The sequence below is a fragment of the Onychostruthus taczanowskii genome, unplaced genomic scaffold (assembly GCF_017590055.1).
Source record: "Onychostruthus taczanowskii isolate IOZ18803 unplaced genomic scaffold, ASM1759005v1 scaffold2, whole genome shotgun sequence".
Taxonomy (NCBI): domain Eukaryota; kingdom Metazoa; phylum Chordata; class Aves; order Passeriformes; family Passeridae; genus Onychostruthus; species Onychostruthus taczanowskii.
The window spans coordinates 24,842,734-24,867,829 of NW_024499239.1; the positions used below are offsets into that span (position 1 = coordinate 24,842,734).

At 48.8% G+C, this 25,096-nt stretch overlaps 1 protein-coding gene across 1 annotated transcript; it reads right to left on the bottom strand.

The window, feature by feature from the left end:
• Positions 1-4,463: 4,463 nt before the first annotated feature.
• On the bottom strand, positions 4,464-10,070 carry CD8B (CD8b molecule). Its single transcript, XM_041402965.1, has 5 exons — positions 10,004-10,070; positions 7,314-7,664; positions 5,400-5,489; positions 4,715-4,804; positions 4,464-4,600 (listed from the first exon to the last, which is right to left on the bottom strand). Exons 1-5 carry the CDS (start codon positions 10,047-10,049, stop codon positions 4,560-4,562), a joined length of 618 nt encoding a protein of 205 aa, XP_041258899.1. The 5' UTR covers positions 10,050-10,070; the 3' UTR covers positions 4,464-4,559.
• Between the last annotated feature and the right edge of the window lie 15,026 nt (positions 10,071-25,096).

Consider the following 25,096-nt stretch of genomic DNA (forward strand, 5'->3'; position numbering starts at 1 on the left):
TTCATTTATTAATAAGATCAGAAAGTGTAAATAGCAATAATGATACTTTCTCTCTTAAAAGTGTGATGCAGCTCCCTTTCATGCACATGTGTATCTTAAAGGCTAAATGAGAAGTTGAACTTTAGTAGAAAAACACAAATGCCTAAGGGAGAAATGTTAAGGCTTCTGTCATCTTGCAAACATTTAAAGCATGGGTGAGTTCTGCTTCATGTGAAAGAACCACTGGTGTATGAACTCAAATTAACCTTTCTCATAGCAAGGTAGTAGAGGAGCAAAATGAAAACCTTACAGAAATTTATTTCTGACTTGGTCCAATACGTGTTCCACTTAAATGAATGCTGGAATAACAAATGTTTGTTTATAATCCCACAGAAGCTGCAGATGTCACCCTGAATGCACTCATTATAGGTATATTGATATATACAAGTACTTGTTATTTCAGCAAATAATATATGCTTTAATATCCAGAAATTATATTAAACAATAATTAGAATAATATATTTAAAACCACAATTTCTTGTTTATATAAGCCAGAAATTTAACACGTTGCTATTTTTGGCTTATTGAAGTCCAGAGAAATAGGGGCAAAAAGCACTAATGCCACCAGGAGGTAGTTTTTATTCCTAGAGGGGTTTTTTTGGGATTTCCTTGTAGTTTCTGGGACACATCTGGTGTTATACAGTGACAGAAAAAGACATTTAGAAATGCCCACTTAACAGATCTGACCTGAATCCTTAGAAGTCCTGCTGTGAATCCATTTCTCCTGCCAGAACAACATATTTAATAAACAACTAGAGTGCATGGGCTGTTCTGGGTGAGGATAAATCTGAAGGAATTTAAAGGTTTAAAAGCACCCATGGATAATGTATCTCTTTTTTTTTTGCACATATTTCAAGTTGAATAATTTAATAGAGCTGTTCTCCAGGCTTTCTCTGTTGTTGTACCTTACTCAGCAGTTTATAACTGAAAAATTGTTTTTTAGATATTAGGAGCTTTAAACTCAGAGATAACTTTACTCTTCTGTCAATAATTTGCTTTCAGTTGAATATTTTCAACTGCACCTGATTTGATTTACTTTTCTGTACCATAAAAACACAGACCATCCACATAAAAATGACTGATCAGTTTAAAAGAAAAAAGAAAAATTGAGCACTTTCAATATTAGATTAACAACTGAGCTATTCTGTAAAGACTGGCAACTTTTTAAAAATGCATGTACAGAACTGTTGCAAAACCATGAAGACTATTTATTGCAATGCCTGAAGTACCTGTGCTTCTGCTCTGTATCTATGTCCTTTGAATATTTTAATGATTTCAAGATCTGCACTGTTCATTGAGAAAGTGGATTATATTTTTATAATATAGAATATGTGTTCTATATATTCCTTGTATATAGTCTATATATTCTATATATAATATCTGTTCTATAACATGTTCTATATAAAATATATAGTATATACTATAAAATATAAAAGAAATAATGGTAATAATAAACCAGACTATTGCAACATATTATTTTTGATCTCATTTACAATTGCTTGCCCAATGATTTGTGGGGATGAGCCCAACATAGGTGAAGTTTTGTTCTTGAACCCATACATCTGCAAAACACTCCTTGTCTTTTTGTCTTTGTCCAAATTTTGTGGTGTCTCCTCTTGTCATTTAAGAGGAAATAGTTTATTACTTTTGAAGGAAGATATTTGGGTTATAGCTATAAAATCCTGTTATTTTTCCTTCTAGGTATGGCTGCTCCTTGCTGCAGGCAGGATGGTGACAGTGGGAGACAGGAGAAGGCTGATCCATCATTGGAAGGAGTCAAGGAATAAATTAGGGACCCTCATGTGCCAGGACATGGTGGCAGAAGTGACACTGTGATGGGCAATGCTGTCACCTGTATCTCACTCTCTCCATGGATCCAGGGATGAGGCTATTACAGAGATGCAAGGAAACACTTTCCCATTAATTTTCAAGTTGGAGATGCCATGCCACATGGCATGTGAGCAGAACATGGCATCCCTGACCCTTGGCTGGCATCATCACTGTGCTCTCAGCAAAGAAGCTGCAAATATCAGGGAACTGGGATAATTTTCTCAGCATCTTTCCACTGGTGTTTCTGCTTTGTGCTTATTTATGCTCTGGGGAAAAAAAAAATCTACAAAATGGGAATCTATTTTTATCTATCAACTCTTAAAATTGTGAAACCTGCTGCTAAAATCTCTCTCAGTTTTACTGTCTAAAGCACTCTATTGATGACTGTAGACTTTGCAATTTTTTTTTTTCATAATTTCTACTGATAAACTGCCCAAACCTGTGTTTCAATAGGCCAGAAAACATTTTTGGCTGTCACTGTCCTCTCCTGTTTTCACTGCACACAGGTGATGGAGAGTCTGGGTGGGTTTTGGTTTAGCTTTCTTTATTTTCTTTCCTTTTTTTTCCCAAATACAAAGAAAAAGTGAAGACTAACTGGGGAACTCAGACATTGAGAAAATTGTTTGTTGTGGGTGAGCAGAGAGTCAAGGAGTAAATCCCTCTCCTTTGTGCTTGTGTTACTGGAATTGGGATAAGTGACTGAAATCTATCAAGACAGGATGGTGCTGTCCTGGGGAGGGGTTTCAGCCAAGGCCAGGCACTGTGAGGATGTCCTGAGTGTGGAGAAGAAGGAGCAGGGTTTTATGTGAGGCTGCTCACCTTCCTGTGGGAGAGGAGGATTGGGCTGTGCAGCCTGTGTTTGCTGCTTGGCCATGGGAGGTGCTCTCCTGTGCTGGCTGCAGCTGGGAGAGCTGAGCAAGGTGTGGGCATTAAGGTCAGGACACCTCAAGTGTGAGAAAGGGAGCTGGGATTTCAAAGCAGCTGCAGACAGAGGGAAAGCCCCTGCTTTTTAAAGAAAAATGCTCATGGGATGTTTCAAGGGAGGTTTCTTACAGCTGTCATGAAAAATGTGCATGCCACAAAAACCATCTACTTCTGGGGCAAAGCTCTGCTTGCAGGGCAGGAAAATGATGGTTTTAGTTAATCTGAGCTTTCACAGAGGATAAACTGTGATGTCTGGGGGTCAGAGATGCTCAGAGTCCCCTCCCTGCTGCACATGGGGTGGGATGTCATGCTGGTGTCCCCACAGCTGGGTGGCCTGAGAGCTTGGGTGAGTGTCACAGCCTGGGAAAGCTGGCTCAGCATGATCCACTGCCAGCTTTATTTATCCACTGCATCATTTAGGGGAAGCATCAACAGCTGGGCTTGAGACCAAGCTCTACAGGAAATTCAGCATTAGAGTGGAAAGCAGCAGCACCGTGCAGCTGGGAGGGGAGGAAGGGGATGGTCAGAGTGATACAGCTGTGCCACTTTCATGCACAAGCTCATCCCAAGACTGTTATCCCCAACCCTGGGGGCTCTGTGTCACCTTCCCCTTGCCCTCACTGTAGCTGGTGCAGTGCTGGTGCCTGTGTGTGAGCAGATGTGGGGCTGGGGGGGCACCTGAGAGCGAGTGCTCGCTGCCTGTGCTCGGCAGGATGCCAAATTTCCAGCCCCAGCTCTGCCTTGGCACCCCGGGCAGCAGCTGAGCCTTGTTGCCATCCTTGGGGATATCTTCCCTGCTTCTGGCATCACTCAAGGCTCAGCACCCGTGGGCATCACTCGGGGCTCAGCGTGCAGGGATGTCACACAGGGCTCAGGACACAGGGGTCCCTTGGGGCTCAGCACACCCAGGCATCACTCAGGGCAGTTCCCACTGGCCCTGCTGTGCTGCTGGGCTCAGGGCCAGCCCCTGGGGGCCTCTGTTTGCTCTCAGAGGTGATGTTGACCTTCAGGCTGTGCCAAGTGTTTGGCCTTGTGTGCATGGCTTTGTCTGGTTTTCCTCTCCCACTCCTGACTGTTTGCAGTCTCCCATGGGAGAAGACACACTCCCAGATCTGCTCCCCCCTGGAGCTTTTACTCTGCTTTAACTCTTTCTTGGTTGGAGGCCGTGGTTCCTTGCTTGCCACACAACCGTGTGGACCAAAAGACACCAGCCTGCAGAACAAAATAACTGAGTGATATATTCACTTTTGGTCTTGAATAAACCTGCACAGGGTCTTTACATGTTGTTTCTGCCCTATCCCCGTTGGTTGCTCTCAAAGTGTTTGTTACAGATTTTTATCAATCAGTATTAACAGGAGCAAAAAAAAAGCACCTTTGTGCTGTCCTACAGATGAACACAGAGGAGAGCCAAGGAGCTCACAGCTTTCCAGCCCATCTGAGTCTCTTTGGTACCAGTCCCTTTCCCCCTGTGCAGAGCCAGCCATGGCATTTGCCCTGCTCAGTGTCCTTTGGGAAGTGCTCAGGATGCTGCAGATTCCAGCTTGGTCCTTTTGCCAGCTGTTGTGTCCAGGAGGAGGTTGAAGCCATGCAGGAAGGAAATGTCTGTATTGTGGGATGAGCCCACATCTGTCCCCTGCCGGGTCCTTCCTGGGTCACGTCCAGGCAGTGCTCAGCCTCGTGCAGGGGAGGGTCCGTGGCTTCTCCCTGCCTGCCCGAGGCAGGGGGGGCAGTGGGATTTACTGGGAATCACTGGGATATACTGGGAATTACTGCCTGTGGATGCGAAGCCACAGCCTCCGCCGCAGACCTGGGAAGAGACAAGAGACAGTGTCCATCAGTCCTGGGAATCCTCCTGGTTATCCATCAGCTTGTGGGCTGCCCCAGGCCCTGGCACCCCTCAGGATGCTGGCAGGGAACTCACGGTACAGGCGGTAGGCGGTGGGGACCAGGCTCAGCAGGAGCAGCAGGACACCAGCAGCCAGTGGGATCCAGACCAGAGGACTGCAGGGACCTGGAGAGAGGAGAGGACTCAGCACCTGGCACCACCCTGCCCCAGCAGCTTTGGGGATGGGGAAGGGAGAAAAGCAAGGCAGGCCCCCAGAGGAGCAGAGGATGTGACCATCACCCTGGGGTAACCTTTGAAGGATGCACCACAGAACCACAGAATGACAAAATGGAGAAAGAAGAAGAGACCACAGTCCAACCTCCCTGCTCAAGCAGGGTTATCCCAGAGCACATGGCACAGGATTGTGTCCAGGTGGATTTTGCATATTTTTGATAAGGGAGACTCCACAACCTCTCTGGGCAACCTGTTCTGGGGCCCAGTCCCCCTCACAGTAAGAAAGGCATTGCAGGGAACTTGGAGGTCATGAGAGCCTAAACTGAAATCCATCCTGCCCCTAAACCTGTGGCTATCCATGGGAATCCCTCCTACAGGTAGAAGTCACTCTATCCAGAGCAGTGTGTCCATCTGGACCCGACACCCACTCCTGCAGGGTGACACTGTGGTGGCCCCAGCCCAGGACAAACTCCAGCTGAGCCCCGAGGACTCCAAGAGCTCAGCAAACCCCTTTTCCCCAGCAGCCTGAGCTGAGACAGGGCCATACCTTCCCTGCTGGCAGCTTTGCTTTTGGTTGTCCGTGGCACAGGCTTTTTGGACACCGGTGTCTGTGTGGTCTTTGGAGGCAAAGCATCAACTGGGGGATAAGGAGAAAAAGAGGGTGGTGAGTGTGGCTCTGAGTGCAGAGAGATCTCCAGCAGCAGCCAAGAGGGGAGAAATTGTGCCTTGGAACGAGCCTCAACCTGCGACCCCTGCAAAGGGCTCTGTCACTCAGAGGGGTGAGCTTGACCTGAGCCTCTGGGGGCTCACAGGAGTTACCAAGAGCTTTTAAAAGTGTTAATAAAATAATGTACCAGGTAAAGAAGGCTAATGCAGGGAAAACCCCCAAACTTGCTTCAGAGACATTTGCTCCAAGCATTATCTCACCAGAATTGCACAAAATCATGGGTAGCAGGAGATTTCAGCATCACTGGAATGTTTTAAGGGATCCCTGGATCTTTTCCTTATTCATATTGCTCTAATTGCTCAACGTTTGATTTTTTTTTTTTTCTGACAAAATGAGGGTAGGATTTATTAAGGTGTATCTAAATTACAATGGAACACATTCATTTCTGAATATAGTTGGCCAGGAAAATAAGCCAGTAATGTCATTAAATAGCTGCATGTCTGACTGCTCAAACCATATTTATTCCAAATTTTAGGTGATTGAAAACTATTTTTTTTCTGTTTCTATCCAGGATATAAATTCCTACAGAAACTACCATTCTTTTACATGAAAGGATGAGACATCAGGGCTCTGGGATTTATCTGGATAACTTCTCCCTCAAATTATAATAGACTTAGGGAAAAGAAACTTAAAGACAATTTGTTTTATCATGAGAACTAAAAGGAAAAAAAGAAAATATCCAGCCAAGCCTTCCCAGAATCTTCCCAGAGCACCTGCTGCTGTTTAGTTTTTAATTGGTGTCCTTGATCAAGCTGCATTTCAAGCCTGTTTTTCATGCTTTGCACAGAGATATGTGCCCAGCTGTTAAAAAACAATTCTCCTTTATCTTAAACCAGCTTTTCTCTGAGCCTGCAAGAATCCTAAAGGGATTTCTCATCCAGTTCAAGGTACAGAGTGTATTTGCAAAAAAAACCCAGAAAAACTGGGACACTGGGTCTGCTTTAGAGTCAGAAGCTGTAGTGGCATTTCAGTTAAATAAGTTGTTTGTATCTTAGTTAAATAAGTTATTTGTCTCCCTAAAAGTCTGCAAAAATAGAGGCTGAATCCCACTTCAAATACATTAGTTTTTCTGCATCAACTACTGCTCTGTGGTCAAAAGGAAAACAGGCTGAAAAGAGCTTCTGTATGACCCAGATGTCTGTAAAACCTCTCTCCTCCCATGACACCTGCAGAAAACTGCTATTCCTGTTTGGGTCTCCCCAGGGATAGTGGGCTGTGAGCTTTGGGGAATAAATCCCATTTCAGTGGTTTTTTTTGGAGGGGTGGTCTTGAAAGCTGCCATCAGATCCCCCCCAGAGATGTGAGGGGTGATGCTCTCTGGTCTCGATGCTGCTCTTGTCACTTGGAGTGAGGGTAAGGAAGCATTATGGGATGGAAGGACCTGTGAGCTGAGCAGGGCACACATCCAGCTCTCATCCAGAGTACAGCAGGGAATGAGAAAAACACAGGGCATGGCAATACCAGGTCTTCCCATGGAAATCCTGGAGCACTAGAAGCAGTGCTGTGCTCAAGGCATGCCAACAGCAGAGCAGCTGCTGATGGCAAAATGACTATCACATGAAGCTGACCTAAATTTTAGCCGTTTTCTGTATTTTCAACTTTATCCGCTCTCATAGAAAAAAACCCAGAGCCCCAACCTTGCAACTCAAATTTGGGAAGAATCAAATCACCCCTTTCCCAGGCTGATCACAGCCTACTGGTGGCACATTTTGGAAGCCCGAGGGTGCTGCTTACCCACTGTGAGCTGTGTCCCACTGCCCAGGAGCAGCTGGGAGGACTGGGAGATGGAGCAGTAGTAGGTGCCGCTGTCCAAGGGTTGCAGGTGGCTGATGTGCAGGCTGTAGGAGCTCTGGGACCTGGCCTCGTGGACACTGAACTTGTCCTGCCTCACATTTGGGCCATATGTGGCTTTGCTCAGTGTGTTGGAAAACAACAGGAACTCGAAATGTTGCTTCTGCTGGCTCCAGCGGTACCAGTACACCCCGGTATGCTCCTTCTTCAGCTCACAGAGGATTTCAGTTTTATTGTTAGTTTGGGTTAGAATACGCTCTGGAGTTTGGGTTAAAAGTAGAGTTGTATAAAAACCTAAGGAAAAAGAGGAATATACAGGTATTATTTTAATTTCATTGTTTTCCTTTTGTGCAAAATACAGATTTTCTTTATGGGCTTAAAAAAATCACAGTAGACACACAGACCGGGGGGGGGTCACATGAGTGAGATACAGGAGCATTTTTATCAGGATATTCCCTCAAAGGCATTTTTGGGTCCCCCAGCTATTGTTTTGGTCAAAAGCTAAATTATACAGGCAGACTTTTCTCTTTAAACACTCATCTAAGGAGTCTTACTGACAGGGAGAGAGATGGAGGGATGGTTTTGAGGGTGTCCTTGGGGCTGTATGTGCAGGGAAGAGCATCCCTGCTTGCTCCTGTGAATGCCCCTTCTCCTGCCCTTCTTACCTTTCTCATTTTTCAGACATTTCACCCCTTTTCCAACAAATTTTAGTGCCTCTTAACTGATTTGCCAAGTTTTTCTTCTAACAGATACAACACTGATAAACATTTCAGGGGCAGAAAAAGAGACCAAAAAACATGCAAAACATCTCAAAATGAGCCAGTTTGATACTAGCTTTCAGACAATAATATTTTTCAAAGGAATTTTGAGACATGGGGAAGGAGAGGGAGTGAGGGGCAGCGGTGGGGTTCAAAGCTTTGGTTTGGCATCGCATCGCCCTGTTTGGGCTTTGCAGGTTTGTGGAAATTATCTGAGTCTTGTTTGGCCCAGGCAGATATGAGGGGTGCCTGTGAGAGCGAGGATGTGTCCTTGTGGGAAGGATAACAGGTAACTTGTGATCCTTGCTGCTCAGCAAACAGTCCTGCAAAGCTGCAGATACTCTGAGCCCGAGTGAAAACAGCCCTCTGGAGATAAGGACACTCCTGCTGCCCCCGTCTCTTTCCCAGGCGTGTTTTAAAGCTGTGCAAAAAGCTCAATAATATGTTTCTTGTCTTTTTTTTTGCTTTAAAATGTTCCTTTTTGTTCAAAATCCTGAAGTTGCTTACAGCAGCTTTTTCAGCCTCATGCAGCCCTGTTAACCCAGTGGTGTGGGGATGGGTTGGCACGACCCAAGAACATCTAAAGCCATTAAATGTGGCACAGGATTCTGATGTCTCCCATGTTCCCACTAGGACAGGCAGAGGAGAGGGCTTTGGTGACTGACAGGGGTCCAGAGCCTTCCTCTGTCCCCTCACCAATGACCCCATTGCTGCCAGTGCTGCAGAACACTGACATTGCAATGCCAACATTCCAGTGCTGCACAGCAGCTGCAGCATTTCACCACATCCTCTGGCTCTGTGACAACATTAATGTCTCCTTATTATTAAAGTATATATTTTTAAGGTTTTAGAGTGTAAGTCTCTCAGATTTTGTCCTGGCAAACACCTGTGTGGTTTTGTAGGAGGTGAAATGTGTCTGGCCACAGCACAGGGGGCTTCAGGGTCTCCTTGAGTGCCCTGAGGTCTGGCTCTGCTGGGCAGGGGAAACATAACTCTCCATGAAAAACTTATCCTTGATCTGTTGAAGACACTGTTATATAAGTCAGAAAAGGTAAGAAGAGATTCTGGAATACCTCAGCTCAGTGCCAGTGGTCAAGCCAGGAGTGAGCTGGGATGGAGACAGAGAAGAAAACTCATCCTCAGTCATACCTTCAACCCCAAAACTTCTCCGTTCCCTTTCCTGGTGAATATTCAGGGGACCATGGGGAATCACAGTGCTTGGCCAGACCAGCCTGCAGCAACTTAAAAATTGCCCCTTTTCCTTTTGCATGGGCAAAGCAAAATCCCATTTATTGAGGTTTTCTCGGTGGGCTCCCCACCTCACAGATCTATAGGATATCAGAACCTGTAAGGCAGAATGGTTTTATAACACACCAATTTCAGCTGTGGCCCTTGGGAAGTACTCAGCCTTTGGATGATTTAGAAATTTTGGGATGTTTACCATATTTGTGTTACACAGGCAGTGGAGAGAGGAGCTAATTTAACTTCTCCATTAGCAGCTTCCTACAGCTCATCTGCACTGAGGAGTAAAAACTCTTGTGGTGTCTATACCACTATGTATGGATGAATATATATATATGTAGAGAGAGAGTAGAATAGAATAGAATAGAATAGAATAGAATAGAGTAGAATAGAACAGAATAGACTATTTCAGTTGGAAGGGACCCACAGCAACCAACTGGTCCCACTTTCTGACCAGTTCAGGGCTGACTAAAACCTAAAGCATGTTATTAAATTATTTGAAATAGGTAATAATACCCTGTAGATCTCTACTGTGATGGCATATTTAATCTTCTAGCTGCTGGAGTGTGATGGAGGAGAAGCTCCAGCAGGATTTTAGGTGCCCTCAACCCTCAGGAGCTGTGTCCCTCTTACCTGGGATCTGGAGGCAGATGCAGAGATGGAGCCATGGCCGGGCCATGGTGGCCGACTCGGTGACAGAGGGGTTTTGTGCCAGCTCCCCCTTTCCACTCGCTGTCACCTCTTGGTGGCAGGGCTGGCTTCACCTCAGGAAGTCCTTGCCCCTCTCTGTGCAGATCTGTCACCAGCAGCTGCCAAAGAGCCTCTGCCACAGCAGCACCTGGAGCCTCAGCCTGGCAGCTTCTTCTGCGCCGAGCCCCAAACCCAAGAGTCCGTCAGGGCAGCAGCCCTGTGCTCTTCTCCAGCACTTCACAGGGTACCCTTAAATCCCCTTTAGAAAAATAAAACCAAGAAAACTCACTGACTCTTTATTTCTTCCAATTTCTTCATATTTCACCACCTAGTTATTCCTCCTTCTTTTAATAGGCTTCTATCCTATAAAAAAATTACAAATGTAGGACCATGGCCTTAAAGATAAAAGAAGGAAAGCATGAATTTGGCTGGTTTTCTCCCTGTTGAAATAAAAAAGCATTCAAAACAAGGAAAAGATGCAGTTTGATCTGTGGAGCTGTTTGCTTCAGCAGAATTTATAGCAGGTGTTTTTCTCTGAAAAATGATGAACATCAGACCAAGCCAACATAAAGCAGAGATGTGAAGCATCACAGAAAGCTTTGAAATCAAGAGCAAGAGACCACAAACAAATTTGTGGCTGAAAAACCACAAAAATGAGGAAATTCTGCTGGGGCTTTCCACCTCAGAGCATGTGCTGCTTCAGTAGCTGTGGCAGCATGCGGCTCATAGGCAGAAATATTTAAATGATAAAATATCAGAATGACTTTGAAACATCTGTGAGGAAGAGGTTTGAAGCATTTGGGTTTAGGATTCAAAGACAAGTACATGAGGTGAAATTACAGAGATGAACTGGTATCAGCAGGCTTCAATATTTTCATGTTTGGGGAAAAAATATTTTTAATTATTTTTGTTTATTTACTGCCCTCTTGGCTGCCAAGTGAGATTCAGTTTTCTTTTATGTCCCTCTGATGCAGATACTCGTGGTCCTTACAATGCCCCAGCATCTCCCCAGAAAAGGAAATCTCACATGGGGGCACTGAGAAACCTCCCCCAGGGTTGAGCTGAGAGATGAATAGGAAAAACAATATTGCATCTTGTACCCTGTGAGCTTTTGGTCTGTTTTATACCAGATTTTCCATGCTGCTGTAACACATCCTCTCCCCATTTCTGTTCAAATTAATTTCCTGCTCGAAGCGGGTTGCTAACTGCAAAACCCTTGCCACAAAAGGCTCATCTGCTAAACTTTAGGGCGGGCTGAATTGCTCCTTAACTCTTTCCTGGCAGGAGAAGGCAATTTTAGTGTTTTCAAACCCTTTTCAATGCTTAGCCCTGGATATGGGCTGCAGCAACACTTGCCTCTGCTGCGCTCACCTGCTGCTCATCTGTCCCTTTTCTTTCACATCACCCCAAGATTGGGCTCTCCTTAGAATGAGGTGAAGCACTCTTTTTTTTCGAGGTGAGGAGGGCAGGGAGTGCTTGTCATAAGAAATGCCACTGCAAGTTAATTTTTCCCTTCATTCCTATGGTGAAGTGTGTGAGCTGAGCCCAAAATCCCCAGCTGCTGCAATGGTCCCTCTTTTCCCACTGCTGCTGTCACCTGGGGCAACTTTTGGCTTCCTGGCCAGGACAAGAATTTTTCCCAGAGGTGGGGAATAATTTTTTGATTTTTGCCATCATTACAACCTTGGATAAGGGGTTGTTACACTGGGATGACTCTCCAGGACATTATAGCAGCTTTAGAGAAAGCACAAGAAATATATGAAATGTAAAAACATAATGTACTGGAACATGGATGAAATGTAATTCTTAAAAAATTGCTGTTTATACACGGTGGAGCTGTTTACCAGTGGTCAAGCTGTTCTCAGGACTGGTTGTTGCTCCTACAAGAAAACATTTTGGAGGAGGGAAATCTTTGTCTAGCAGCAAAGCTCTGACAAAAATCAAAGCACTGTGTGCACGTGCAGGAGACAGCTGCTGTTTGTAACATCCCCACATTGTTTGGGGCTGCTGTCCTGGGAAGAAGATGGGAGGAAAGAAGGGTGTAAGGTGATCTTATCTGTTCACACAAGCAAGATTGCCTGGTGACCTTGCTGAGGAATAGCAGCTCCTAATCACCAGTGTTTGGCTCACGGCTGGGCCGTGCTGGGGGGAATCGATGAATTTTGGTGTATTTGTACTATGCAGCTGCACAATTTCCAGGGGAATTTTATTCTTTTTCTGAAATTAAGACAACCATTCCTGTCCCCAGCCCAGCTAGTTTCCCTGTGGACTCATTCTAGTGGGAAACAGCTCCTCTTCTTTTTTCCAGCCTGCATCCTGCCCACCTCACCCACCTCACCTTCATTTCTGGTGCTTTCACCAGCTTTTCTGCATTTTTTACTCTTTCTTTTCCCCCTCTTATGAATTTCCTACAATAAAGTGTTTGTTTTGAGGGGCTGGAGCAAATCACTGGTGTATAAGAACAGGGTTTAAAGCCAAGAAGCAGAACCTGGCTGGGGTTTCATATCTGTTAAACTCCCATGCTGCAGAGGAGGTTAATTGCAGCTGGGCTGTAAATGCCAGGCTAGAGAAAACAGCTAACATAAAAATAGAGAAAAATTCTTTCTCCCTGTGCTTTTGAGGCTAAAAGGATTGATTTTGGGGGTCAGGGAAGGCTGCTCAGCCTCCAGGCCAGTCCAACACAAGCCAGTACTGCAGTATGTAGAAATAAGGGCTGCTCTGGGAGTAAAGAGATGCAGAATTGAAACTCCCTGGGGCTCCAGCAGCTGTGAACATTTTTTATCCTTTTTAAATTTTTTAAAAATGGTTTTGTTCTAGTGGAAGGTTTAGCTTCTGGAGTATTTCATTAGAGGTAAAAGCAGTAATGAAAATGATAGCATTTTCACGAGTGAAACAATTGGTACCTTTTTCTGAGTGTAATAACAGGGGAAAAAAAACCCAAAATAAGTGGGTCAAATTTTCTAAACTTCTCCAAGCTAAGATGTGGTTGGAGAGGTTGGGGGGGGTCCATCTGCTTTTGCAGGTGCAGATTTACAGCTGCAATTCAGCTGCATCACAGTTGAGGCTCCTGACATTTTATGGGGTAACCCCAAGGTCCATGACAGTGTATGATGAGCTGGGCTGTGGCATAGAAAAATGCTGCTTTTAAAGACCAGATACCAAAATGGATCTAAATGATGATTTGTGTGAATTTTCCTGTCATTTCATCCCTCCCTGGCAAACAGATCTGTGTTTGGGTGGTGGTTTGGCAGGACTGGGTTTGTTACAGGTGTCAGGTGTGATCTCCTCACAAACCCTAGGTGCTAATGAGGTGTGCAGTAAATGAGGGGGCCATTGGGGCTCTGGAAGGATGGACGATCAGAGGACAGGCTCCAGCTCTCCCTCTTCAGGACATTTGGTGCAAGCAGGAATTTAGTGTGAGCCATGCCTAATCCTGGACCTCCCCAAACAGATAAGGGGGGCAGTGTAGGTGCTGCCATGTGATCACAGCTTCCCTAATCAGTGTTGAAGAGGATAAGGAAAGACAAGGAAAGTGTCCTTGGGAAGGCAGCACACGGAGGAGGAAAAGCCACCAAGGAAGTAAACACAGGTGTCACCAGCCCCAAACAACGACCTGCCATGACTATAAAAATCTCCCAGCTGAGACTTCGTGATCACCTTTACCTTAAAGGTGCCGGATCTGCTGGACCTCTGCAGAGACCATCTCCAAACTCCTGGGACTGCCGGAACATTCAGCCGAGGATTGGTGAGATCTTATTATTGGGCTCTTACTCCGTCTCTCCTTTGCTTCACCCGCTCCCACATCCCTTCCCCGTTCCCTCCCGGGAGCCGGCGGCTCGCGGCAGCTGCCGGCCCGGCCGTGGCCTCCTGCTCCCACCTTCCCCTTCCCTTGTGCCCAGGCTCGGTGTCCCCCCGGGGGTCTTTTTGGAAGGGTGGTTGTGGAGTTGCCGCCTTGCTCTGTGGAGGGGTTGAAGTTGGGTTTGTCAGTGCTGTGTGTTATGGTAGTTTTGCCCTGAGACGGAGCTGTCTCAGATCTTGTCCCCTTTGCTATGATGAGCGACATCGTTAGCAGTTGGAAGCTGGAGCAGTTTGTGCTCCAGAAGTGTCTCCCCCCGATTTGGTCACCAGGGTCTTTCCAGGGCCCAGACGCGTACCAGCAGCTGTGCCAGCAGTGGGAGAGCTGGTCGGAGGAGAACAAAAAGCCCAAACCCACTAACAAGTGTAAGAAGCGAGCGGCTTTGCAGGGTTTGCTGATGGTAGGCAGAGAGTTGTCAAAATTGCTGAAGGAGGCTCTTGAGAATGTGCAGAACTTGGAGCAGGCCAAGGAGGAGCTCAAAGTCCAGGTGGACAACCTGCGGGCGGAGGTGCAGGGTTTGTGTGGGGACTCTCTGCGGAGCGCAGTGGAGATTACCCGGCTGGAAAGCAAGCTGGGCTATGAGAAGCTGAAAACAGAGGAGCTGAAAAAGGAGGTTGGCAAGTGGATCGGGGAGACCCACGATGCGCAGAGCGCGGTGCGGGCGGTCCTGCAGGACGTCCAGCGGGACCGGGGCACTGGCCCCGATCACAAGGTGTGCCATGCCAAGATCCAGGAGCTGGAGGCAGAGCTGGGGGTGTCAAGGGGCATTGTGGCTGCCATTAAAGGCAAGAGGACCCCGATTGGGAATGGTGAGGGGGAGGACTCCCTGGACCTGCACCCACCCCACTATGATTATGAGGATGATGTGTGGGGTGCTAACAGCCCCACCAGGCCATCCCCCTATGCTCCTCTGAGGGAGGAGGTGTGCCAGCTGCAAGTAGGGGAGGTAGAGGCTTCCAAAGATAAAAAGGTCCACCATGATGAGCCTGTCAGCCATGTCCCACTCCAGCCCATAGACACCAACAGGGCTGTGCTCTGGTTTACCCCTGAGCAGCTTAAGACAGTGGGGAAGATGCTGGGGCCACTGACAAAGGAGACGGCAATTAACTGGCTGTCCAGGGTCCAGCGTCTGCCCAAGTGCCAGAGCGGCAACTTTGTGGGTGACCTGATAGACATTGTGAGAAAGTGCATGAAACCAGATGATTTTGCATCACTGCCGGGGGATGTGCAGATGGGCAATGTCCAGGACATTGGGGATGTCCAGCTGGCCGTGCTGAAGGTGTTCTTCCCAGAGGTCAACCCCTTAGTGCTTTTCCACCAGGAGAAGCAAAACCCCGAGGAGAGGCCTGATGCTTATGTTAACCGTAAAAAGATGCTGTACCAGATGGCTGGGCTGCCTGGCTCAAAGGACTCCCCCCCTGATTTTGACAGGTCTGAATTCAAGGAGCCGCTGGTGGTGGGGCTGACACCCCCACTGCGGGTGATTGCTGGTGGGGATGCAGCCAAAAAGCCTCTGTCAGAGCTGGAGCAGATCCTAAACCAGAATTTTGAGCTGCAAAAGCAGGCATTTCCGGGGTACATGTTGGGGGGAAAGAAAGGGAAAACCTTGGGCATGTCTTTCCAAAATGCAGGGATGAGAAAAATGCAAGGAGACAACCGAAAAGATCCTGATAGCAAGGGGGGGTTGGGGAAAGAGAACCAGCAAGGGATGAGGTTTCAGAAGTCTAACCCTTGGCGGGCTGAGCTGAGGAAGCGCTTGATAAAATACGAGAAACAGGAGGACATTGATGGCTTGCCGGATGCGGAGCTCTTCCAAAAACTGGCCCTGCATGAGGCCAAAAAAACCAGCAGCTCCCACCTGATTGACCCGGGGGCTAAGGCTCAGCAATAGGGCTGCCAGGCACCCGCATCGCCCCTTTTTGTGGCACCGATTAAGACCGATTTGTGGGGGCGCCTGATAGTTGATACAACTATTGGAGGAGGGGTGCTTGGACAAGTGATGTTAATTGATACTGGTGCCTCTTATTCAATTCTGAATATGGCCCCCGGCAGAGCCGGGATCTTCCAAACCTCTGAAATTATTGAATTGACAGGGCTGAACGGCCAGAAATCCTCAGTGCCGTTCACAGGGCCCATACCCTTTGAAATTGGGGCTGCCAAAGGGTCTGAAAAATTTGGGAAAATAGAAATGAAAAGAAAGCCAGGAATTTTAGCCATCTCCGCACTGACAAAGATGGGGGTGGTGGTGGACCTGGCAAACCAAGCGTTGCTACACTGCCCACAAATTGATTTGCCCGTCATCCCGGCAAGACACAGGGTGATGTCAGTGAAAGCCCCTGAGATCCTGGTCCATCCTGAGTGGGAGCCCCGGGTGAAACGGGTCACAGAGCAGTTCCCCCAGGTCTGGGCAAGGAGCAAGTTGGACTGTGGGCAGACTGATGCTGCTGTGTCAGTCAAAGGGCCGGATCCGCCTCCTCAGCTTCAGCCCTGGTACCCGGCTGAGGCTGAGGACAGCTTGTGGGACACAGTCAAAACCTTGCTGGACCAGGGCGTGCTGGTGGAGCAGCAGAGCACCACCAATGCCCCGGTGTGGCCCCTGAGGAAAGCTGATGGGAAAATGTGGAAGTTGACAGTTGATTTCAGCGCCCTGAACCAAGTCACCCCAATGCAGACCTCTCTGGTGGTCAGGTACCCCAACATCATGGCAGCCATCTCCCGGGGCTCCGAGTGGTTCTCGGTGCTCAACCTGACCAGCCCATCATTTGCCATCCCCTTGCACCCCAAGTCCTGGCACAAGTTTGCCTTCACGATTCGAGGACGGCAATTTGCTTTCACCAGAATCCCTCCTGGTTTCCACAGTGCCCCTGCCATCTGCCACGCCCGCGTGGTGAGGATGTGGGAGCAGGTCAGCCACCGGGAGAGCGTGCTGTCCTGTGCTGGTGATATCCTCATCCACACCCAGACAAAGGAGAAGAACCTGGAGGTGCTGGCAGAGGTGCTGGGGGCTGTCCAGAAGACAGGCTTCAGGATCAACCCCACAAAGGCCCAGCTGTGCTGGAAGGAGGTCTCCTTTGTGGGGGTGACCCTGGGGGAGGAAGGGCGCTCACTGGAAAAGCAGAGGGTTGAGCTAATACAGAAGATGTCAGCCCCATCTGATGTCACCACCCTGAGGTCCTTCCTGTTCCTCCTGAGGTTGTGCCGTGAGTTCATTGAGGGTTATGCAGAGAAAACAGCCCCCCTTTGCCACCTCCTGAAAAAGAACACCCCCTGGGAATGGGGGCCAGAGCAGGACGAGGCAGTGAAGACCTTAAAGGAGACTGTGGCACGAGCCCCCATGCTGGCACATCCTCGGGGGGACAGACCCTATGTTCTGCAGCTGGCCAGCACAGGGATGGGGCTGCAGGCCACCCTGGGCCAGCAGCACAGTGCCAACCTGCTCCCTGTCGCCCACACCTCGCGTCTCCTGACGCCAGTCGAGCAACAGTTCAGTGACTACGAGAGGGAGGTTTTAGCCTTAACCTGGGCCCTGCAGCACTGGGAGTACCTGCTGGGGACAGCCCCAGTGCTGCTGAGAACCTCCTGTACTCCGGTGAGGTACCTCTTGTTGGGAAAGGGGGATGAAGGTCCCCTGTGCTGCCCCAGGATGGCCAACTGGGCGTTGGCACTGACCAACAAGGAGGTCCCCAGGGACCTCTCCCCTGGTGTTTACAGGGTGGTAATTAGTGCAGAGAGGGATGGGGAGGAGCTGGGAATCTCCCTTACTGACCACAAGCCACGGCGGGCAACCCTCTTCGAGAGCAGCCTCAGCCTGGAGGAAGCCAAGGAGAGAGGCTACGTTGTGTGGTTCGTAGATGGGTCCAACTACCACGAGGAAGGGGTGCCCTACACGGGCTACGCCGCTGTCAACAGGGGCACGGGGGAGGTGGTGAAGGGGAGGTGCCTGCCACACTCCATCCAGGCCGCCGAGCTGGTGGCCGTGATGGCCGCCCTGGAAAACACGCCCTCAGACCAGCCACTGGCCATATTTTCAGACTCGGGTTGGGTGGTGCGTGTGGCCCTGGAGTGGCTGCCCCTCTGGAGGGAGAGGGACATGCAGTCTGCTGATGGCAAGCCTGTCACCTATGCCAAAAAGCTGCTGTACCTTGCAAGGCTGGCAGAGCAGAGGGCGTGCCCGGCACAGATCATTAAGGTCAAGGCCCACAAGAAGGGAACAGAGGAAGCCAAGTGGAACAAGGAGGCAGATGCCAAAGCCAAGCAAGGTGCCAAGGAAGGGCTGATGTGGAAGGCCAGCAAGATATCAGAGAGTGGCCCAGTGTCAGTGGCCCCCAGCAGGCACTGGGAGAGTGTGGATCTGGTGGGCTTGCAGGCACAGGACCCCAGGCTCTGGGAGTTAGCGCAGGGCAGGGAGTACAAAGGGTGCAAGGTGTGGAAAGACGTCTCAGGGCTGATCCTGGCACGGAGGGAGGGGGCAGATTTCCCGGTCTGGGTGGTGCCTGAGCTGGTCCGGACAGAGCTGGTGGCCCTGGCTCACGAGCAGGGGCATCTGGGGACAGACAAGACCATGGTGAGGCTGCAGGGTGCTGGATGGTGGCCTGAAATGAGAGAGGATGTGGAGAGGTATGTCAGCAACTGCCTGACATGTGCAGCCAACAATCCCGATGCCAAAACAGCCAAAGCCATCCTGGGCCACCAGAGGGTTTCTGGGCCATGGAGCAAGTTGCAGATGGAGTTTATTGGCCCTCTGTCCCAAACAGCCCAAGGCAATAAGTACTGCCTAGTGGTCAGTGATATCTTCACCAAATGGGTGGAAGCATTCCCAGCTCGAAACAACACAGCCAGTGCCACAGCAAAGATCCTGGTAGAGCACATCTTCTCACAGTGGGGCATCCCAAAGGAGATCCACTCAGATCACGGCCAGCGCTTCATTGGGGAAGTCACAAAAGGGGTGTGCCAGGCCCTGGGAATCAAGCAAAAGCTCCACATCACTGGGCATTTCCAGAAACCAGTCTCAGCAGAGGGGCCCACCCAGCCAGTGAAGACAGCACTGAGGAAGCTCGTGAGCCAGCAAAGGAAAGACTGGGATCGTAAGCTCCCACTGACCTTGCTGGCACTGAGGGGGTCTCTGGCATCTCAAACACCTTCTCCCCCAAAATTTCCTCCTGCAAGAGACCCGAAGTTTCTGGAACACTGGTGGCAAGGAGGGGAGCCCCCGGATGAAATGCAGCCCCGCGTGCTGATGGACAGGTGGGTCCAGGACATGCTGAGAACGGTGTCAGCCACCTACCACCAACTTGCCTCAGTGCAGGAGACCAGCATCCCTAAGATGGATAAGCAGCTGGGAGTGCTCCTGCGCCCCGTGGAGTGGAACACAGGGGACCTGGTCATATACCGAGAGGTTAGGGAGAAGAACCAGGTGCTGGAACCCCAGTGGATGGGGCCTGTTAGGGTTGTGAACAAGGCCAGCCCCTCTGTGTACCAGGTAGAAATCAGAAAAGGGGCAAAAAGGCAGGAGAAGTGGTTCCATTCTTCACAATTAAAAGCATGGAAGGGAAACTAACGGGGCTGGAGAGCCCGCCTTGCTTATGTTTTGCAGATAAAGGAAAATGGAAGGCGATTGTGACCAGCGGGAAGGGCGATCTTCGTGGCATCACCAGCCCTGTTTGTGCTGCGGGGAAAATGCTTTCAAATTTGTGATTGCAGGATTTACTTTGCTTTCTGGTATGTGCATAGTGCTGAGCACCCAGTGTGTCCAACCAACCCATCAGCACCTTGGTAAAAATGTCACTCATTCTCACTTAGAACGGCACCTTGACACACAGGCCACAGCCCAGTACAGGCTTAGGAGGCACACAAAAACTGGGACTGATTGGCCCTGGTCCCAAGCTTACATAAAACACACAGGAATCATGGGGTTAAATTCCAACAAAGGCTTAAATTTGTCAACAGTGGTTTTGCATGGGGCAGAGGTGTACTTGGAAAATGAGTGGGGCTGGGATAGCACGAACAGACTTCCACAGCTGCTGGGAAAGGTGGGACAGCAAATAAAGGTGGGGTGCAGGGTAATTAACGAATCCACTCACCAGCGAGTAACTCAAATCTCTGTCACTGAAATAAAAACTAAGAAGAATCAGAACAAAATCTGTGCTGTGGAGAATTTGGACTGCTGGTACAATTTTACTTTGGTCCAGCCAGTCTTTGTGGTTTGCCTTTGGGCACAAAACAACGTGGGGCTGTCCTTTAAATTTAAGATCAGCACCACAGCACCCTCCTTTGCTGCCATTAAGATCTCAAAGTGCCATTTTTTGGCTTGGAATGCACCCCGTTATGTTGAAATTGGCAACCAGGTAAAACTGCAAATTAAATACTCCCAAGAAAGTGTAGCTGACCCAATGCAAATTAATGGCACCACCGTGACTGTCACAGCCCCTAATGGCCACAAGTGGATCATTCCACTGACCTGCCTCTGTGAGACCAAAACACTTGATAGATCTGAATTAGATACGGAGGCTTCGTGGTACAATCTGGATTATGGACGCTGCCCACACCTGATCATAACCCTCCAGGTGTGGTGTCAAGGAAACCTGAGCGTAGAAATGTCCCCCAAACTTGGAGGAAAGTGGTGGATAGGAGGCCCTGAAGGATTTAAAAAAGAATTTGCCATCACCGCTGTCTTGCCACCTTTTGTTTCCAAAATAGGTCCTTACGTAGTGAAGAAAAATCATGTCCAGGAGCTGTTGACAGGGCCTGTCCGCTCACTAAAGAAGGTGGTGCTGTCTCTCTCCACTGTTAACATTTCCTCTGTCAGTCCACACTGTGCCCCCTTCCTGTCTACTCTGCACACCGGCTGGCTGGCATGGCTCCACAGCCGCTCCCTCCAGGGCACCCGGGCCAGGAGGGACCTGCTGGCCACAGCCCTCGGAGGGGGAGCTGCTGGCCTGGGAGTCCTCAACAGCATGGATGCTGAAGTCTTGGCAAACAAGCTGGAGACTGTCACCTCGGGCGTGCAGGGCCTCCTCAAGCCCCTGAATTCATCCCTGTCCAGCCTTGGGATGGGGCAGTGGCTTGTGTCAGAGGTGCTGCCCACCTGGGAACAAATAAGTGAGAAAGACCATCAGGTGCTGCTGCGAGCCCTGGGCATGGAACAAAGTAACGTCTCTCTTGCTCTTAGCTGCATCCAGGCCCAAATGTGGGTGCAGAGTGTTGTTGCAGGTATCCTGAGAGACGGCGACAACGGCGTCCTGCCCACTGAGATCCGAAAGATTGTGTGGGACGCGGCCACAGAGAAGGAGCGGCAGCTCCAAGCCTGGTGGAGGCTCGTCAACTTCACCCACGACCAGGCCCTCAACGCGGTCATTGCCCACGTCCTCACTGTGGCAGAGGCTCGCATTGAAAAGGTCTACCCCATCGTGGCCCTGGGGGTGAACACAAACGGGTCTGTGGTCTACCCCCTGGACCACCGCATGTGGGCCAGGGTGTCTGATGGGAGGTGGGAGACGGTGGATTTGGAAGCCTGCATTTTGGAGAGGGGGCTGGGATTCATATGCGAAGATGATGCCCTTAAGGCAAGTGATGTGTGCTTTGACACCAAAGAAGGGGTGTGCCACTTTGAGATCAACCCCCAGAGCAGTAACAAAACCATGTTAGTGTACGTAGGGAAAGGCTGCGTGTGCTTCAGAACGGCATGTAAATACGTGCAGATTAATGAAGCTTATAACCAGACCGTGTTTAGCGACTCAAATATGTGTGCTTGCAATGTAGCTACTATTAGAGGCTGTGATTTTGTGTATAAACCACCAGTGTTTACTAGCCAGTTGCTAATCAGAAACTATACCTTGTATCGTAGTATCACCCCTACCCCCATCGGTATGGATTTATCACTTGTAAAAGAAATGTTAGAGCATGCAGATTTGCAGCAGCTGCTAGAAAATGCCAAGGCCGAAGCTAAAAAGATCCTAATAACGGTTCACCACGATGGTAAAGTTATAAAACAGATAATGGAACGAATTAAGAGGGCGGGAGAACACCACTGGTGGGAAGTTTTTTTCGGCTGGTCCCCCACGGCCACTGGCATTTTCAACACGCTGCTGCACCCCATTGTAGTCATCCTGCTAATGCAAATCTGTGTGTGCTTTGCCATGGTGGCCACATGTTACCGCATGAGGCAGGTGAAGCTCTGCTTTGATAACCAGGTGAAAGAAGCAGGGCTGGCCAAGAGCCTCCTGAAATAGTCAAGGGCAAGACTGGGTTGGCCTCTGTGTTTGCCACCAAGAAGATCTTTTGGCTCCGCTGTTGGCTGCAACCCAGTAGGCGTTGAGCGGTGGGGACACACGCCATGCCAGACCTTGATGAGAGGGATGGCCTTCTCTGTTACCAGAGGGCCATCCAGGAGGGGAGGACAGGCCAAGCAGCCTGCAGGTGGCACGAGTCACAGAATGGCTGAGGTTGGAAGGGACCTCTTGAGAGGTTTCATTTAGTCTGAACCTACCTGCTCAAGCAGGGTCACCTAGAGCAGATTGCCCAGGACTGTGTTCAGCTGGGCTTTGACCATCTCCGTGGATGGAGACTCCACAACTTCTCTGGGCAAATCTGTTTTATTGTTTGTTCACCTTCATAGTAAAGAAGCAAAAGTTAGCATAAGTAGCTTGTTTTCGAACTTCCCATCCCCAAATAGTGTTAAGAAGCTGCTCTTGTGTGATTTAAGAGTCCTTAAACCAGGGAGATGGGCGTAAGGGAAGCCAAGGACACAGTCTTTGGAAGGAAAGAGAAAGAAATGTAACACCTGAGCTTGGAAAAGCACCCATGGAAGATAGTGGGGGTGTGAACAGCCTCAAAGACTTGTAAAGATGGTAAAAGATGAGCAGAACAGAAGACCCTATAATCACCATGGACTTTAAGGAGCTGAATCCACATGGACCTTTGCAGCACCACCTCCAGGTTCCCAAATCTCCCAGCATGCCTGGCCAGCAGATTGGTGAGATCTTGTTTTTGGAGCCTGGACATCACTGCTTTGCTTTGCTTTCCTTAGTTGTGCATGTACTCAATAAAGCTGTCTGTTAGAGAATGGGCTGTCTGTTCAATCACTGCCTCTCACTCACTAGCCAGGCTTGTACCCTTGGCTACACTGGGAAAGGGAAATCCTGGTTAAAAGAAAAAAAAAAGTGGGTTTTTTCCTCTTTTATAAGCCCAGATCTCTCACTTGTTTTTTTTTGTCTGCAGAATATTCACTCAAACATAAAGATTTCACCTTTGGGCTGCAGGATGGGGCTCTGAGCTGATGCACAAACTCACTCCCCTCTCTCACCCTGCCCCTCCTCACCTGCATCTCTCCCCTGCCTATGAATACAGAAAGAGCCTCAAAATACATAGGACGTCTCAAACAGTTTTAAAACACAGGCAATTTCAAGAATTAGATTAACTACCTCATTTCCAGGCCATGCTCAACTTCATCTCAGAGGTGCTGCACTCTCTGAGAATGGGGTGGGGGGTTACACAGACAAAAAACCCATTGCAATTTAGGTTGAAATAAATAGATAAAGTCCTTTAACCCAGCAAAAACCAAGTGAAAACTGAGAAATTAATTTAAAACCCACTTTTCACAATCACCAGGCTGAGAAGTGCAAAGAAATATCATGTTGTCACAGCATAGTGTTTTAAAGAAATGCAAAACTTTCATAAAGACACTTCTCCTTAAAAATATACATTACAACTGAGCTCATGAAAATACAAATCAATAAATCATGGTCTAAAACCACAGAAATCCATTTTTTTTCCCCTCCAAGAACCACAAATAGACTCCTTTCACCCTTGGGATGGGAGGTTGAGCTCTGCCTTCACCCCTCCCACCTGGCTGGGAAAGGGCCATTATCTGATCCTCTCTGTGCTTTGCTGCTCCCTTCAGTTTCCCCATCACAAAGCCTCATGGAAAACACACAATTATTTTGGCTAGAGCACATTTCTTACTTGCTACACCTCACATGTTTCATGAGAGCTAATTTCCCAGTGAATAATTACCCTTTTACACAAAGCCTTTACCTCTTACACCACAGAAAATTCCCATTTTCCACTCTTCAATCCCACACATGCACCGTGAGCGTGGCCCAGCAGGGTTGAGCCCTGGGGAAGGGGTTCCTACACCTACACACAGGTTTTGGCTGAGCACAGAGCCCTGCACGTGCATCCTCTGCAGCTGCACCGAGCTGCTCCCTCTGCACAGCCAGCTCATGTGTGCACGTGGGCTGGAAAAGTTTAGAAATATATGAGGTTTCCCCCCCTTCAGTGCCATTTGTTTATCACCACAAACCAAAGAGGGCTGTTTTCACAGCAGCAGCACCACTGCTGTGGCTGTGACACACCTGGGGACAGGACTTCAGGATCTGTCTGCTCTTCCAGCAGTTTCAGTAGATGCCAGAAAAGATTCTACCCAAACCTGCCTGCTCTTCTGAGTCAAATGGGTAAAACAACTGGATTTATTCCCTGGTCTTTTTGTCCCTATCCTCTCTGCTTTGAGGCAGAATGGGCTCTGTGCAGTACATGTGAGCTGTGGCCTGTGGAAGCCCCCCATCCATCCACCAAGCTCTGCCTGCCCTCAGCTCCAGCTGAGGTGGTTTTCAGCTCTAGCCCAGCCTGGCTGCCTCTGTGTCAGGCTGTGAGCAGGTCACTAGCCCCACTGACCTGGCCCCATGGCAGTAATTCAGGTTAAATTCTGAAAATTAGGGATTAAGGTGCTACTGAGAAGCAGTTTTGACTCAACCTGAACAAAGTGATGTAAAAAGAAGCCTTGGTGGAAACTCACACCTGCTGCAGTCCTCTGAAGAGTCTAAAAAAATGTCCATAAGGGGCAGAATTGTAACAAACACATAATTTAAGACAAGGTAAGCACTGATCTCTGGATATATCAGGAGGCTACAGAGAAACTTCTCTGATATTTCTCTTGTGTACCTGGTGTGATGGACATTTCCTGCTGCAGCAGAGGATCCTGGTGGCTTTGGAAGGTGGCCTGCAGTCACGCAGAGGTGCCACAGCAGGTCCTCACTCCATTTGAGCAGACACAGATTCTCCACCTCCTCCAAAGCACAGGTGAGTGGAGATATCTGATCATGGCTGCATGGGGCCATCTGCAGAGCCAGCCCTGGGGGAAGGACCTGACAGCTACCCTGAACCCAAATAACCCACATGGGATC